The 15,852-nt window shown below is 40.8% G+C and overlaps 1 protein-coding gene across 6 annotated transcripts in view; it reads right to left on the reverse strand.

The window, feature by feature from the left end:
• Nucleotides 1-15,852, reverse strand: part of DEPTOR (DEP domain containing MTOR interacting protein) — a 156,219-nt gene that overhangs the window by 60,912 nt on the left and 79,455 nt on the right. For all 6 annotated transcript variants that reach the window (XM_036876272.2, XM_036876271.2, XM_057497792.1 and 3 more), the window contains exon 4: nucleotides 12,731-12,909. In XM_036876272.2, the coding sequence (XP_036732167.2) occupies nucleotides 12,731-12,909 (179 nt within the window). The remainder of the gene's footprint in view (nucleotides 1-12,730; nucleotides 12,910-15,852) is intronic.

The raw sequence follows: 15,852 nt of genomic DNA on the forward strand, positions 1-15,852 counted from the left end.
GGATGGGGAAGAGAAGAGGAAAAAGGATCAAAATAACTTTAGTAAAGATAGAAAAGAAGAAACCAAGACATATAACATTGTGATTATATGGGTTTCTGCTGCTTCCATGTCTTACTGCCAGAAATGTAAAGGTAGTAAACAGATGGCAGGTCAAATTATGCTTTATTCTCTATATATCACTAAATAATAGCTGGATACATTCCAAAGAGCAGAATCTACACTGTTAATGATAAAATTCAGAATAGAGGATATGTTTTTCAGAAATGAGATTGTTTTTCAGAGACTTAAGTTAGACTGTAAGTGCAGAAAAGTCTAAAATAACAAACATTTTATCTGGCAAGTGGAATATCTTATGTACCTAATTCAATGAAGGATATCTGCAACTCTGTTCTAGACCTTTTGGAATTGTTTGCGTCAATTCAAAGTCCCATTTAAAGTACTTCAGTCTTGATTTAACAAGTATATATGCAGCATAGAGTACGTATAAGATACTGTGAAGACCAGCAGTGGATGAAAAAATCAAACTTACATTAAGCTGTATCTACCAAGGCATTCTGAGGATGTTAATGATAATAATGATGGTAATAACCATCAGCCAGCATTTATTTAGTGATACTCTGGGCTGGGCCCTGTGCTAAACACTTGGCACAGTTATTATATCATTTAGTTCTCAGAGCAGCCCTATAGGAGAGCTATTATAGTCATTCCCATTTTACAGATGAGACAACTGGGGGTTACACAAGGTAAACTTGCCCAAGTCCCATTGTTATCGACTGGCAGATCCAAGACAGAAACACTACAGATTAACTCTAGAATCCTGTCCCTTAATCTTCTCACTAAACTTTCTCCCATACAAAGATACAATAAATAATGCCAAATGAGGAGGCAAGTGAGTTTACAAACACAAGAAAACCAAGTCTGCTTTCCCCTCATTTATTCCTTTCTCCAGGTTGGATATGTTTTCCATACAATTCTTCAGCAGGGCACAGTGTTTATTATTATGGAATTGCTAAGAAAAGGACAGAGCAGTAACAATAGAAAACACAATTTCAGCCTCAGAGGGCCCTGAGTTGAGCACCAGCTTCAGATTTTACTGTTTTTCGACTGCCTTGAACTTCAATTTTATGCATCTGTCAAATGAGTTGACAGAATGATGAATCAACAAAGATAAAAGGCCTATTAGAGTTGCTTGTCCATAAAGGCACTCAATTAATGGGCTTCCAATTGAGGGCCCAGGGTGTCAGTCCCCAGAGGATACCTTTCCATGATTTAGGCCTTTTCAGACTTCTCCTCTGTAAGAGAAGTATCTGGAAGTAACTCTAGGTAGTCTGGGAGAAAAGGAGACATCCTACCTAAAACAGATCAATTCTGTAGGGCCAAGAATGTAGAGAAGAACCTCCAATGTCATGTGGAGGTACTGGAATAAAATCCTAGGTGGGAATCACAAAGCCTTATTCTCGAATGGCATTTTCTTCCTATTCCCAGAAAAGTTAGCACATAACCTGCTGGTGCTTTACTGTATAAAACTGTATCAGATGTTCCTTATGAGTCAAGGACACCAGTACCCCCAAAGGAAGAAGCAGACATTCAAAAAAGGAAGAAATCGGTGGTGAGATTTAGTAGTTGTTTTTTTTTAAAAACCTGTCTTCATATATTTTCCATATTATTTATATTTGTACTCACCTTTTCTTAAACAAAAAAGGAAGATAAACATTATAGGAAAAACTTTGCCTACATATTTTGCAATAAACTTTATACTTCGGAATAATTTTAGATTTGTAGAGAAGCTGCAAAGATAGTACAGTTCCCATATAACTTTCACTCAACATCCCCTAATGTTAACATAACTACAGTACATTGGTCAAAATTAAGACATTAGCATTGGTACACCTATGTACTTTAAATCTAGCTTAGAGTTATAAGGATTCAGTGTGGACACAGGAAAAAACCTGTTCCTTGGAAGCCCACGTTTCATAGGGAAGGTCACATAGTTACTTAATAGAAAAGACATTTGTTCTTGTGGCTAACAATGCTAGTTGCTTGTCCAAAACCCATTCTCCCATTTTTCCTTCTTTATAATTTGTTCAGGGCAGCAGTGTGTCTTGGCTAAAAGCATTAGATTCACTATGCCTTCCAGGAAGGGGTGACCATGTGACTCATGGGCCCATGCAACATAAGCAGAAATCCCTGGCAGAGGCAACCCTTCCTAAACAAAGAGGAAGTCTTGTTAGGTGATGCCCCTCTGCCCTTCACCTCTTTGGCATTCTTCTTCCTGCCCAGGATGCAGACATGAAGCTCTTATACACTAAGAATAGCTAAGCACAGAGATGAATGGAGCCCATGTCTGCCTCTTACCAGCCTGGAATTCCCCACCTGGGGCAGCTCTCTGCACAAGACAGAGAAACCTCTCTGTTCAAGAAGTCATGACTACATTTTCTGTTATTTGTAGCAAAACACAACCCTGATACCCTTCCAAACTCAGGTCGAGAGACATGAATGCAAAGGCTTAAAAAACATTTATTTATAGCCCACACCTTGTAACAAGGTGTGCTTGACTGAGAAGCCAAGACTGATTAGACAGAAAGTCATGCAGTCAGAAGATAACGCCTTCCAGCAACTCGGCTCTGATTCCCCACAACAGAACTGATTATGGACAGTCTCTGAGCCTCATTTTTTCCATCTGTGGAAAAGAAATTATAGAAACTTCTTCTTTTATCCAAAGCAAGTGAAATCAATCAATAAATAGGGACCCATAGCTCTCTGCAAGACAGGTCACAATAATGCCAATGCACTATTAATATTAGCTCTGCCAGCAAACTCCAAAGGATTCCACGATGAGGACTAAGAATATTTAAGAAAGTGCTCCTGAATTCTGGTCAGAGATCGGATAAGCCCTTTCTGAGCAAGAAGAGGACTACCAAAATCACATCCAGTTTAAATGAGAGCAGTCAACAATTTCTAACTTGTGGAGATATTTAAAAATCAAAGAAAATATTTTGAAAAAACAGAGGAGAAAGAAAACATGACTATGAAATCACTGTGCTGGGGAAGGGAGAACTGCCACCAGTCCAGAAACTCACGTGGCTGGCACCCAGCTTTATTTGGGTGTCCAAACTGGCACTGCAAAATACAAATAACAAGGTGCTTCCTCGACAAAAACTTTCAGGAATTTCAGCCATAGGGGAACAAAGATTTCTGAGATGAGGGATTGAAAAATGAAATACACATTCACCAGGATACCATTCTACCCTGTGCTAGTATCAAAACACTACAGAGCTGTGCTCCCCAGAATGGCAGCCACTAGCTACCTGTAGCCACCGAGTGCTTGAAGTGCCGCAAGTCTGAATTGAGATGAACTGTAAGTATAAAATATACACATTGGATTTTAAAGGCTGAGCATGAAAAAAACAAAGAATGTAAAATAGCTGGTTGGTGTTTTTCATACTGATTATGTTTTGAAATGATACTATTTTGGAGACCAAATATATTAAGATTAATTTCACTTGTTTCTCCTTTTTTTTTTTTGCTGTGGCTACTAGAAAATTTAAAATTACACATATGGACTGCATTGTGGCTTACAGCATGTTTCTGTTGGAAACATAATTAGTCTAGAGGCTGCTGTCCCATAGGAACAGACCAGCTAATTAATCCACAAGTTAGTCCCTTACAGCATAGCATGGAGTGATTTGTCCAAGAAGGTATACCTTACCCTTATTTTGGGCTTCTGACGGCCAAATGATCAAGAGCTGCTTGCTATCTTTTCCCCCCTCATCTTATCTCCTCCCTCCCGTTTCCTTCATTTTGAGGAGGAAGCACATCATGCTCCCACCTGATAGGAATCCCCACTGGAGTGGATGCTCTCAGCAACTGCCAAAGAGGGCTTCAGAGAGGAGAGCCAGTGGCCAAAACCAACTCCACCCTTCTCCGATGGCTTTGGTAATTTGCAACCAGACCAAAACCTGGGTGACAGCCAAGGGACTAGCTCAAATAGAACGGAAAGAATGTAGACCCTGATATACAGGACTTCTTTGGATGGAAGGACGGTGGAGAGGGGTTGAGCTTCTGGTTGAGATACAAATGTCGTCAATAGGATAGAGAGGAAAGAAAGTGAAGGGGAGCTTTTTAGAAAAAAGCTAGATAAAATGATAGCACCTTTAAAGTTTTATGTCAGTTTAAAAATAACATATAATTTTACAAAATCATTAAACTTCAAATTAGATAAAAATTGGTTATGAATAGACATATTTTCCCAAATGTAATCATTGCATGAGTATGTATACTTCCTTCATAAATTTTAACTTAATACTGTTCCGTAGTCATGCTGATCAGAGTTGACATATGATCAGTTTTATAGTGAGTAATCACTCCATGGTACAGATATACTTCAGCTTGTTTAACTATTTCTGGATGAAGATGGTAGAAAGGAGCAGGCGGGAGGATAGAAAAAAAGGAGGCTTTCCAAAGAACTACAGACCCCCAACATAGAAGACAACCCAGTAGAGATGAGATGGGAGTATCAGCAAAAAGAAACTGAAGCCAGCAGTTAAGAACCTAGAGCCAGCTAAGATCCCACTAACTAGAACCTTGTGGGAGAATTTCTAGAGGAAGGACCACGAGAGACAGCAGTGCAGCAAGGATGAAACGGTTGCGAGAATAATCATTATAACTGCCCAAGGAGAGCCTGGGTCCCAGACAGGAATCCCCACCCACACTTTCTGTCTCCCCACTAACTCTGGATGGACACAGCGTCAGAACTAGAAAAAAGGTGTGTGGTGGGAAAGAGAATGGAGACAGTTCATTCCCTGGAGAGCCTCCTAACTTCCCACCCCCAGCCCCACCTTGGAGCTATGTCAAGCTCATGTCCATCAGTAACCAGGACTTTACACCACAGTGCTCTTGACAATGAGGAGAGAGACGGGCATATCAGAATCTGCAGTCTGAACTTTCCATTCCACCCAAGAGATCCTGACATGCTCTTCAATGTACCTGAGACACCAGCTTACATGTCCCTCTAAAAATGACCACTGAAACCCAGCTGAGTCATTAGGTTATCACACAAGGCCAAGCTGTGTACTTAATACAAGACAGCATACTGTCCATATACTTCAACTGCACAAAGATTGTGTGCTTGTGTTTTAAGATTCCTCATGCTGTTGTAAAAATGTCCCATTTGGGCAAGCTGAGGACCATGTACTGCAGGGGACACTGGGCAAAAAGCTGTCAGGAGCAAGGCAGGAGTCAGTAGGACTACAGGCTGCAGAGGCAAACATGGTCTGTATCTAGAGATTTCTGCACACCTGACAAAAGTTACCCTGATATCAGTCAAGGAGAGAAGTATTTGCTTTTCCCAAAAGATCTCTGTTCCTTGCACATAACACTCTTCTCTAGGAAGATGACATAAGATAAGGCAGTCTTACTCCCTTCATACTGTCTAAAAGTTAAGGCTGGGCGTAGCTACAGACCTGTTTTCCTTTAACCAAAATCAATATTATTTTGTGTGCCAACGTGTTAGTCCTTGACTTTACCAAGCAACCTTGTTCCCTTATGTTTACATTACAACAGCATTCTGGCAGTGTCCATTTTTTCTTCCTGTTTTGGATGCAGTTATAATAAAAAGTAAAAAAGAGCCAAAGCCTAGCCGAGGAAGATTCCTAGAAATTCTAAATTGAGAAAGTTAAAAAAAAAGCATTAGATTATGATTGCTGATAAAAATTACTCTTAACACATTAATTATCGAAAGTAGACTGAGAATTTTTCTACCCAATCATGTTTTTGGATTCAGAGTTTAACATTTAGAGCTAAGAATGACCATGTAGCTTCCACATATCATCTAACACAACAGGGAAAACAATACCAAGTGCACTAATACTTTTGGAGTGTTAAATGAACTAATAGCAGTAAAGAACAACCTGCCTGTTGATTTTGCCTGCCCAGCATTCATTTCCTTGTGGTGAAGGAAATTTCAAAAAACATTTTTTTTTTTCTTGCAGGAACAATGCCCCTCTCCCACTTGTTGAGTCTGTCAGTTCAAGGGTCCTGAACATCCAGGGTCAAGAGGCAGGCAAGTGACACAGGCTCAGCCAATCAGAGCCCCCCTGTAGAGTTTAGCATCAGGAAAGAGCCACTGCCTAGTCAAAATAGCTAGAGCTGATTTCCAACTGGAGATGGCTGGAGAGGACTTCCCTTTAGTCACTCATTCCTAGCACCTGATTCCCCGAAAGCTGCTCCAGTTCTTCTCCAAGCAGCTTGGTTTTTCAATGTTTCTAACTGTCGGCTAGTTCTGCCACACATTTGAAGCAAATAATGACTGGGACTGCTTATATTCAGAGAACTCTAGCTGGTATAAACACCCAGCCTTGTGCCCAGCAAATGGCAAGTCCTCACTAAGTGGCCACTACTGTCATTCATTCACCCAACACATTTTTTAACTGAGTAGTTAATACATAGCTGCCAAGCCACAGGGGATACAGAGACGGAGAAAACAAATTCTCTGTCCTCAAAGCACTTACATTATAGTAAAGGGTAAAGAAAGACTAAGATACTGGGTACCATCTGTGCTGGAAAAATATCCAATTTGTTGGTGGCAAGAAGTTACCAAAAGCAAAAAGAAAGAGAATATGAGGAGAGTTTTGAGGGAGAGGAAGGGAGGGGAGGCAAACGAGGGTTGGGTGCCCCTGGCAAAGACTCTCTCCTTGTCACGACTTTAGCCAGCCTCCTCTGAGCCCTCTTTTCAATGAGGCCTTGATCTTGGCCCCCATCCTGTCTTTGACTGGCCCAGCTTAGTCTTAGCAAAGAATTCTGCTCAGTCAGTCTAGAGCGAATCCGCCCACCCTTGTTTTCTGATCAATGTGGTTATGTGATCAACTTCCTCATCCTCCATCTTTGGTGTGTATGTCCTTGGCCTGCCTTTAGCAAAAATTCTCCTAAGTCAGTAGAGCAAGAATTCCCCTGCCCTTGATATCTCCTACTAATACGTTTCCATCTATTGACCCCTCACCCTGTTCCATGGCCCTAAATCCCCACTCGTCCTTGTATCCAGAGTTGAGCCCCATCTCCCTTCCCTACTGCAATACTCCTACTCCAACAGTCTTGAATAAAGTATTCCGTACTATTGTAACAAGCATCAGAATAATTTTTTTCTGTAATATCATATGGTCTTGGGCAAGTTGCAATCTTGCCTTTAGTCTCCACCATCAGACATTTTTTCCTTTCTTCCTCCCACCTTCCCTTCCTCCTTCTTTTTCTCTTTCTTTGGCTAGGCTATTCCAGGATCAGCTGAATGCTGTCAGTCATCTTAATTACTGGAAAGATGGGGTTAATTCCCATCTGGATCTGGCACCTAGCTTCCTTTGCAGCAGATCCCACCTTTCTCTCCCCGTGGCTATCACGGAGTGAATATTTCAGCTACTGTCTTCCACTTGAAAATGGGATAATCACAACCACCCACAAGCAGCTGGAAGGATTAAAAAGATAACATATGTAAAACTGTTTGTGTATTGAAAAATGTTATATAAATATATATTTAAAACAAAAGGAAAAAAAAGAGGGCCTGATGAAGTGTTGAAATTGTTGAAGTGCTCTGACTAAATCTTTAAAAGAGGAAATTATAGGCCTGGACACAGCAGCAGTAGCCTGATTACCCAGGGTCAGCTGTGCTGCAGCTGTGAGCAGTTTACCCACGTGATTATCTGGTTTCTATCTCCCTCTGTCTAAGGATAAGATAGCTGGATAAAGCATTGGAGGGAGATATTTTCTGTAAGTAAAGACATGTGTTCATTGCATCTGCAGAGGTTACACAAAAAGCTGAAGATACCTGGTCATAGTTTGCAGAAAGGGAATCTAGTATGTTGTATGGGCTAACAATTTTTATAGTTGCGATATCTGCTAGACTTTGTGAGCTGATACAATAAAAATTGAGAATTTTTTTCCCAGTCTAGTGGAGCTTACAATTAGCATCTACTTTTCTTCAGTGATTAAGAAACCAGATTGCCTTGAAGTGAATCTTGAATCTACCATTTACTAGCACTTGTCTTCAGCAAGTTACTTAACCTCATCTCAAAAATGAGGGTAATTATAATACCTAACTCAGAGAGTTCTTGAGAGGAATAAACAAGTAAATGAATAGAGTAATTAGAACAATGACTGGCATACAGTAGGGGGCTCTGCAAATTTTAACTGTTATTTACAGTTGAGCAGATCACATGTAATAGATGGCATTTGAGGGCCCCAAGAGGAAGACACTGTGCTAAAAGCTTTTGCCAACTGCTCTCATTTAATTCTCACAGCAGCTCTGTGCAGGGAAGAGTTACCATAGTAGCCCTGATACAGAAGGGCCTGTTTTGGGGCCTGGCCCATGGCTAGCATCTGGAGACTTGTCTTTTGGAAGGTGCCCTAAGTTGCTGGACCAATAAGGCAACTTTGCTCACCTGGGGCATGGAATTCAGCTACATTGTTTGTATAAACAGTGTGATTTATGGAGAACACATTCTTTCCTTCTGAGAGTCTGGAAGCAGAGTGTACCTCTGTGAGCTGCCCCCAACAAAAACCTTACACTCTGTGTCTCACATGGGCATCCCTGGGCAGGGACGCTGCACACGTGTTACTGCCATGTGTCTGCTGAAAAAAGGACTCTGTCTGCTCCTGGGAGAGCAAACGGGGAGGCCATCCTGGACTTCTCCAGAGAACACCTGATGTGTCTTTTTCCATTGCTGATCCTTCTGTGTCCTTTCACTGTAATAAATCAGCCATGAGTCCAACTATAGGTTAAGTCCTTCTAGTACATGTGGTCATAGGATCTCCAAATAAATAAAATGAGCAACTCTCAAAGGTATATAATGTGACTAGAATTCCATAAACTTAAAAACCAGTAACATCTTCCTATGTTGGCAGGTAGTAACTGCACTAGTGGGGGTGAGGATTTAGTAATATGGGTAACTGTTGAACCACTGTGTTATATACTTGAAAACAATGTAAGATTGTATATCAACAATACTTTAAAAAAAAACCCTGAGGAATGGAGGAGTTGAGAAGTTAACATGGTCCCTCTGTAGGTGAAGGAGCTGGGATTTAAATCCCAGCTGTCTCCCTCTGAAGACTATATACATTCCACTGTGCCAGGCAGCTGCACCCAATTACATACATCCTGGGCCAAGGAAAACTTTCTAAGGTACAGTGCCTAGTAGCTACTGGTTAGCTATGCAACCTTGGGAAAATATCTTAAAGGCTTTGAACTTCAGGTCTCCTCACTATAAAACTATCATCATCATCATCATAATAATAATACCAATGTCAAAGAAGTGCTGTGAGAATTTAATAAGATTATATAGATAATAGCTGCCATATATGTGAAGCATGTACATATTAAATACATAAAATATATTAAAATCTATAAAGTATTTAGCCCAGTGCCTGGCATATGGTAAACCTTAATAAATGAAAAAGCTAGATAAATATGTACATTCATACATGCATATGTATATGCAGACATATATATACACGCATACAAATTAATTACTCATTGAACAAGTTCTGTCTTGATTACAGACCATCATTCACCATTCACAAATGGAGCTTGTTATGATTTCATAAGTGGGCCTGATTTTCACGCCTACTGGTTTCAATCCAGGAAACCACTTCTAACCAGAAGCGTGCTCAAAGCCAAAAGGCTGACTTTCTTTAATGTTTAACCTGTGAAATGAATTATTATCTGAACATTTCAGAGCTCTAGGACACTAACTAGTATTTGTCATTAGCTCTTATCACACACATATGTGGTGACCATATTTTCATTAACTCAAAAGTTAGAACATGTGGTCGAGCAATGAGGCGCTGTGCTGGGAACTGGAGCTCCCGTGGAAACTCTGACTTCCATCTAGAGAGAATATCCAACCCTCCTAAAACCATAGAAAGCAAACTTCTTTCCATGGTTAAAATTTGCTACCAATCATGCCTTATTTTATCCTTTACATCTTGACTTTATGGCATTTATGTCTCTAGCATTACAAAATTACACTGTAATTGAAGTATAATTACTCACTCTTTGGAAATCATTTGGAAACAATTCATGGCATCCTCTATCTTCTCTTGAAGTCAAGACGTACAGTATGAGTCAGTAAATTGTAGTATGAAGCTAATTTTATCCTAGAACTTGGTATCACCGACTCTGAGTTCACACTCATTAGCAATAATATTCACTTAGACATAACTGAGTGACTTCAGATAAATTATTTAACCTATTGGTGCCTTAGTTTCCTTATATATAAACTGGAGAAAAAAGGAATTTGTGCCCTATAGCCAACAATACTATACTGTACACTTAAAAATTTGCTCAGGGTTGATCTCATGTTAGGTGTTCTTATCATAATAAAATATGTTTAGTAACAACACCAAAAATTTGCCTCAAAGACTTTAAGAGATTTAATAAGTTAATAAGTGTAAGATTATTAGAATAGTACCTGGCACATAGTATAACATAAACAAATTAATTAAATATACAGTACATCTCCTGCTATTCTCCAATTGCTTCTACATCCATCTTATAGTCCCCAAAAGACTATAAGCTGGTTAAGGCCAGGGACCACACTGGCACTATACTTTTCTATCCACCACCCCACCCTTAGTGACTTAGCCCAGCAGTAGATATATCAGACCATCAATAAACAGTTGTGAGGTTGATTGTGGCAGCACTGCATAGGAGAAAATGTCCTGGAATACATTTCCAGCTTGAGCCTTTCTAGCCAATGCCTCCAGATCAGTGATTTTCCAAATACTTGACCCCAACACACAGTAACAATTTTTATGTTGCAAATCAATAAACACACAAACATGTCCATTTGTTTATATAGGGTATATCTAACTGAAATAAAGTTTTTGTAAAACAATACTTAACCTTCCTGCACAAAATATGCTCTGGTATTTTCTATTCCAGTTAAATCCAGGCCAGTGCATCTCAAACTTTAATGTCCATTCCAATCACTTGGAGGTCATGCTAAGATGTAGTTCAGATTCAGCAAGACTTGGGTAGAATCAGAGATTCTGCATTTCAGTCAGGCTACCAGGTGACACAGAGGGTTCATGGACCACACTTTGAGTAGAAAGAGTCTAGTCTAGTCCATTTTAAAATGTTTTTAATGCTGAGAATGACCCTCTAAATTTATTTCACAACCACTGAAGAATTATAATCTGCAGCTTGTAAAACACTGCTCCAAATAATTTTGAAAGTTTCTTTCCTCTGTAGAATGCCATTGTGATCTTCCTAACTATGGGACAGAACTCCAAGGGCTGAGTAGAAGTAGGGGTAGGAGAATTCACAGTAGGAGTTACTCAAGTATTATTTTTCATGTTGACTGTTAGGCTGAGATGCCTACCTAGGTCCAGCTCTTACCTCATTGTTCTAAGCTTACACCTTACAGCTGTATTAATAAATTTATTGAGCACTTACTAAGAGCAGAGCTCTGAACCAACTGCTTTGTACCTGCCCATTTACTCCTATGACTACCTTATGCAGCAATCTCCATTTTACAGGTGAGAGAAGGATCCTATGTTCTTAGGATTGCCAGCCTCTGAGACAGCTCCAGGGATCCTTGCCTCCTGGTACTCAAACCCTAGTATAGTCTACTCCCTGAACAGGGCTGACCTACTGATGAAATGACAGTGTGTCTGAGTGACCCAATTAATGCCATGAGAAGCAGAACCACACAGCAAAACTCCATCTGAATTCCTAACCTAAAAAATCGTGAGATAGAAAAAAATGGTCGTTGTTTCTAAAAAATAAATAAATAAATAAAGTGACAGTGTGTGACATCCCAGGCTCAGTTAGGCAGCCTTGTGGCTTCAGCCCTGCACTGTCTTGAATCAGTCCCTCTGCAAGGAGGAGCCAGGTTGCCATGTTATGAGAATTCCCAGGCAGCCATAGGAGGAAGTCCAGATAGCAAGGGACTGAAGCTTCCTGCCAAAAGTCAGAACCAGCTTGGTAGGCAGACACATGCGCCACTATGGAAGCAAATCTCCCAGCCTGTCAAGCCATCAGATGCCTGTGTCCCCAGTTGACATCTTGACTGCAACCTCACACAAGACAGCAAGACAGAACCACCCACTAAAGGCCCTCCAAAATCCCTGACCCATAGAAACTGTGTGAGGTGCTAAACACTTTTTATTGTTTTACACCATTAAGTTTGGGGTGATTTCTTATGCAGCAACCGGCAACTAATGTAGTTTTTAACCACTAGATTATATTGCATCATAATTCAGCCCTAAAAGGAAAGTAAGACTTTTATGAAGCCTTTTGGATTACTTCTTCACTTACAGCAACTTGTACTAGGGCTCAGCAAAATTTCACTCTCCCCTTGCAGACAACTTTGTGAAAGGCATCTCATCCAGATTTGACCAGATAACTTGCTTTGACAGTTGGATATGGGAGTAGTGATATGACACCACATATGAACAGAAGTTTTTGGAGAGCTACACTAAGAATCCACATGCCCCCATTAGCTTCTGCAATCATCGGTAAAAACAATGTATCTCAGAGAGTAGATGTTCCTTTAGCCTGGGTCTCAGAATGAGGAGCCATACCTTCTATGGAATACCTAGCTAAACTTACCAGAGAGATAAGCCAAGTTGGGGCCAAGCAGAGGCACCAATGATCCACGAGTGAGAAGTAATGCATGTTGTTATAAGCCCCAAGATTTTAGGCGTGTCTGTTACCACAGCTAAGGCTGAGCCATACACTCACCGTGCTGTATGATGCCATGCTCCATGAGCCGGTGGCAAAGCTGCTCCCCCTCTTTCCTTGTGGTGGCCTCGCCTTCCTGAACCAGCCAGTCCAGGAACTCAGACGCCATGAAGGTTCGCTCATACTTGACCCCTTCCTCTTCCCTGGGCTGCAGGAGTGTGTTTTCAGGGCTCATTAGCCTGGAAGGAAGAAAGGGAAAGAAAAGAAACCTACACAAAAGGAAAACAGCATACTTGAAATCCTACATCACAGGTTCTGTGACGTATCACAGCCAAGTGGCCAGACAGACAGATGTGGTTGTCATGTGCTGCCGGAGCGGTCATTTCTAAGAGAAGGATCTGCTTCAGAAGCAAACAAGATGCATTGTCTCCTGGCAATTAAAAAAAAAAACAAATAGAAATGCCATCCAAAACGCTAGCATTAGCAACCTGCTTTCAGTTTAGCTATCTTGAAAAGGAGTTACAATTTACCTACCAAGCCCCACTCCACCTTTCCAAAAAAAAAACTAACATGTCTTTCTTAAAAGCATGACTCCATTTCCCAAATCCTTGGGCTCGTAAGAAGATACTCCTATGGATTGAATGTTTGTGTCCACCCAAAATTCATATATTGAAATGCTAATGCCCAGCTTGATGCATTTGGAGCTGTGGCCTTTGGGAGGTACTATTTCATGAGGGGAAGAGGGCTTGCTCCCTCTCCGTGAGGATGCAATGAAGAGACTGCAAGCCAAGCAGAGTGCTCACCAGACAGTGCAGATCTGCTGGCACCTTGATCTCGGACTTCCCAGCCTCCAGATTTTAATAAGCGCTTGCTGTTTAAGCCATCTGGTCTATGCTTTTTTGTTAAAGAAGCCTATGTAAGTCACTTCTTTAGTCCCCTTATCCCCACATAGCTTGTTTCTCCTACCCTTCCAAGTATTCAATTCCTCCAGCTTCTGTCCTTTACACTTCCAAAATAGTTCCCATGGGTCCATAAGTATACTTCCTTGCATCCATGTACAAAGGGCACTTTGCAGGTCCCCATTTTGGCTGACATTAACAGCATTTAGACACTGCTGACCACCCTCCTCAGCTGGAAGGACATCAGACTGTATGGATTCTGTCCTGTCTTCTCTTGGTTATCTTCGTGTTGCCCTTCCTCATGTCCCTGGACTGTGAAGGCTGGAATGCCTTGAGATTCAGTTCCCCAAATCTCTCTTTTTTCATTCCAAAGTCTCTCAGGTAAGTTCTTTCATCTCCATGGCTTCAAATACCAGCCATGCCCCAAAGATTTCCAAATTTATATTCCTAGACCAGGGCTACACTCCCAAGTCCAGACCTCTGTGATCACGTGGACATCTTCAAGACACCTCAAAATCAACAAGCCCAAAGTCAACAACCCCCAAACCTGTTTCCATGCATGTGACTGTTTCCATCATCCAGCTAGAAAACATGGCATTGTCCTTGATACCTCCATCTTCCTCATCCCCCTGCCCAATCAGTCTGAAGTATGAATTTTACCCCCAAAATTGCTCTCATAGACAGATGTATGTCTTAAGTCTTCCCATTTCTGGTGCCACAATTACCTTAGTCAAAAATATCAATTACAGTGGTTTCCTAAATGGACTATACCATGTACCCACTCTTGTTTTCAACCCAACCTCAAGCACCTAAGTCCATACACAGCAGTTAAAATGATCGTTTTAAAATTCAAAATAATGATAATGCCCTTCCCCTATTGAAGATATACTTCAATGGCTTTTCATTGCTTTTAGATGAGAGACCAAAATCTTTTGCAGGGTCTACAATGCAGGCACGATCCTGCCCCTCACCTCAGGACCATTCTCACCTCTGACCCTTCTGTGTGCTTCAGAGACGCTGGCCTTCTTTCAGTTCCTCAAACAGCTCATGCCCCACCTACCACACACAGGAGCACTGAATGTCATTCCGGTGACTGGAACACGCTCCATCACTTCTTCCCACTCCTCCTTTACTCCTCAAGCCTACTGAACTCCTTATCTTTTATATCTCAGTTATTGTCAGGTCTCTATTAAGCCACCTCATTGCTCCCTGTATGGCCAGTGTGATTATCAGATAAAGGATACCTCCCCTACTCAGTTTTAGGCTCCAACAGAGTAGGGTCCATGTTTGTTCATAAAACTTTATTCAGTGAAAAGTGGAACCTCATGAAATACCACAATCATTGTGCAACTTCTTTACAGCTACTCCTGATGAGTTTCTGTCTTCCAGATGGAACTTTGTTTCTCTTTTAAAAATCTTCATTTCTTTTCAAACTAACAATAATATGTAACACAAACTGTACCGTTTCATTCTAGGACAGGAAGAAACCTTAGAGATCATTGTAATCCAACTCCCTCTTCATTCACATGAGAAAGAGGTAATTCTCTAATACAATGTTGTATGTCAACTATATATCGATTTAAAAAATATAATTCTCATCCAAATGAAAAACCTGAATGACAGCATTCAGTGTTGTAGGGAGGAAACTTGCTCCAGGTCATGTAGACAGACACTTTATGCATGTTTACAAATCACTTCATTTGAGGGTAATCAAACCTGTCTACCTGCATGTCCATTTACATAATGCCCACTTTCAATGTTTTCAGACTTAAAGCCCAAACCTAGTGTGAAAAGAACACTGGACTAGAAATTTGAAGGTTCAAGGTTACTCAGAGTGGGTCGCTTAGCAGCTATTAGTTGGAAAGCATGCCACTTTTCTTTTGGTCAGCCTTGTTCTCAAGAGTGTAATATCTTCACCTTGCTGTTGTAAGAGTTATATGTGAGCATGAATGAAACAACTTTACAATACAAAAGACAAGTTATATATAAAGTGTTGCACTACTTAGTTTTTGTGCCTACCTCAGGGCATGGGGAATTTGTGCCCAATAGCTACGAACTGATGAAAGAGAGACTCCTTCCAACCTTTCCAGCAGAATCTTTAGAGTTCTACTCTTTGGAAACCCATGGAAGGGGCACAGGTTTGTTAAGAAGGAGACCTGAGATCCAAATACAGCACAACCATAAACAAGTCACGTCATTTCTCATTGCTTCAGTCTCCTCAAACTCACATTAAATGATGCAGGTAACACCTATTCTACTTCCTTTCATGGATTGCTATCATCA

This window comes from Manis pentadactyla, chromosome 3 (assembly GCF_030020395.1).
Source record: "Manis pentadactyla isolate mManPen7 chromosome 3, mManPen7.hap1, whole genome shotgun sequence".
In the NCBI taxonomy this organism is placed as follows: domain Eukaryota; kingdom Metazoa; phylum Chordata; class Mammalia; order Pholidota; family Manidae; genus Manis; species Manis pentadactyla.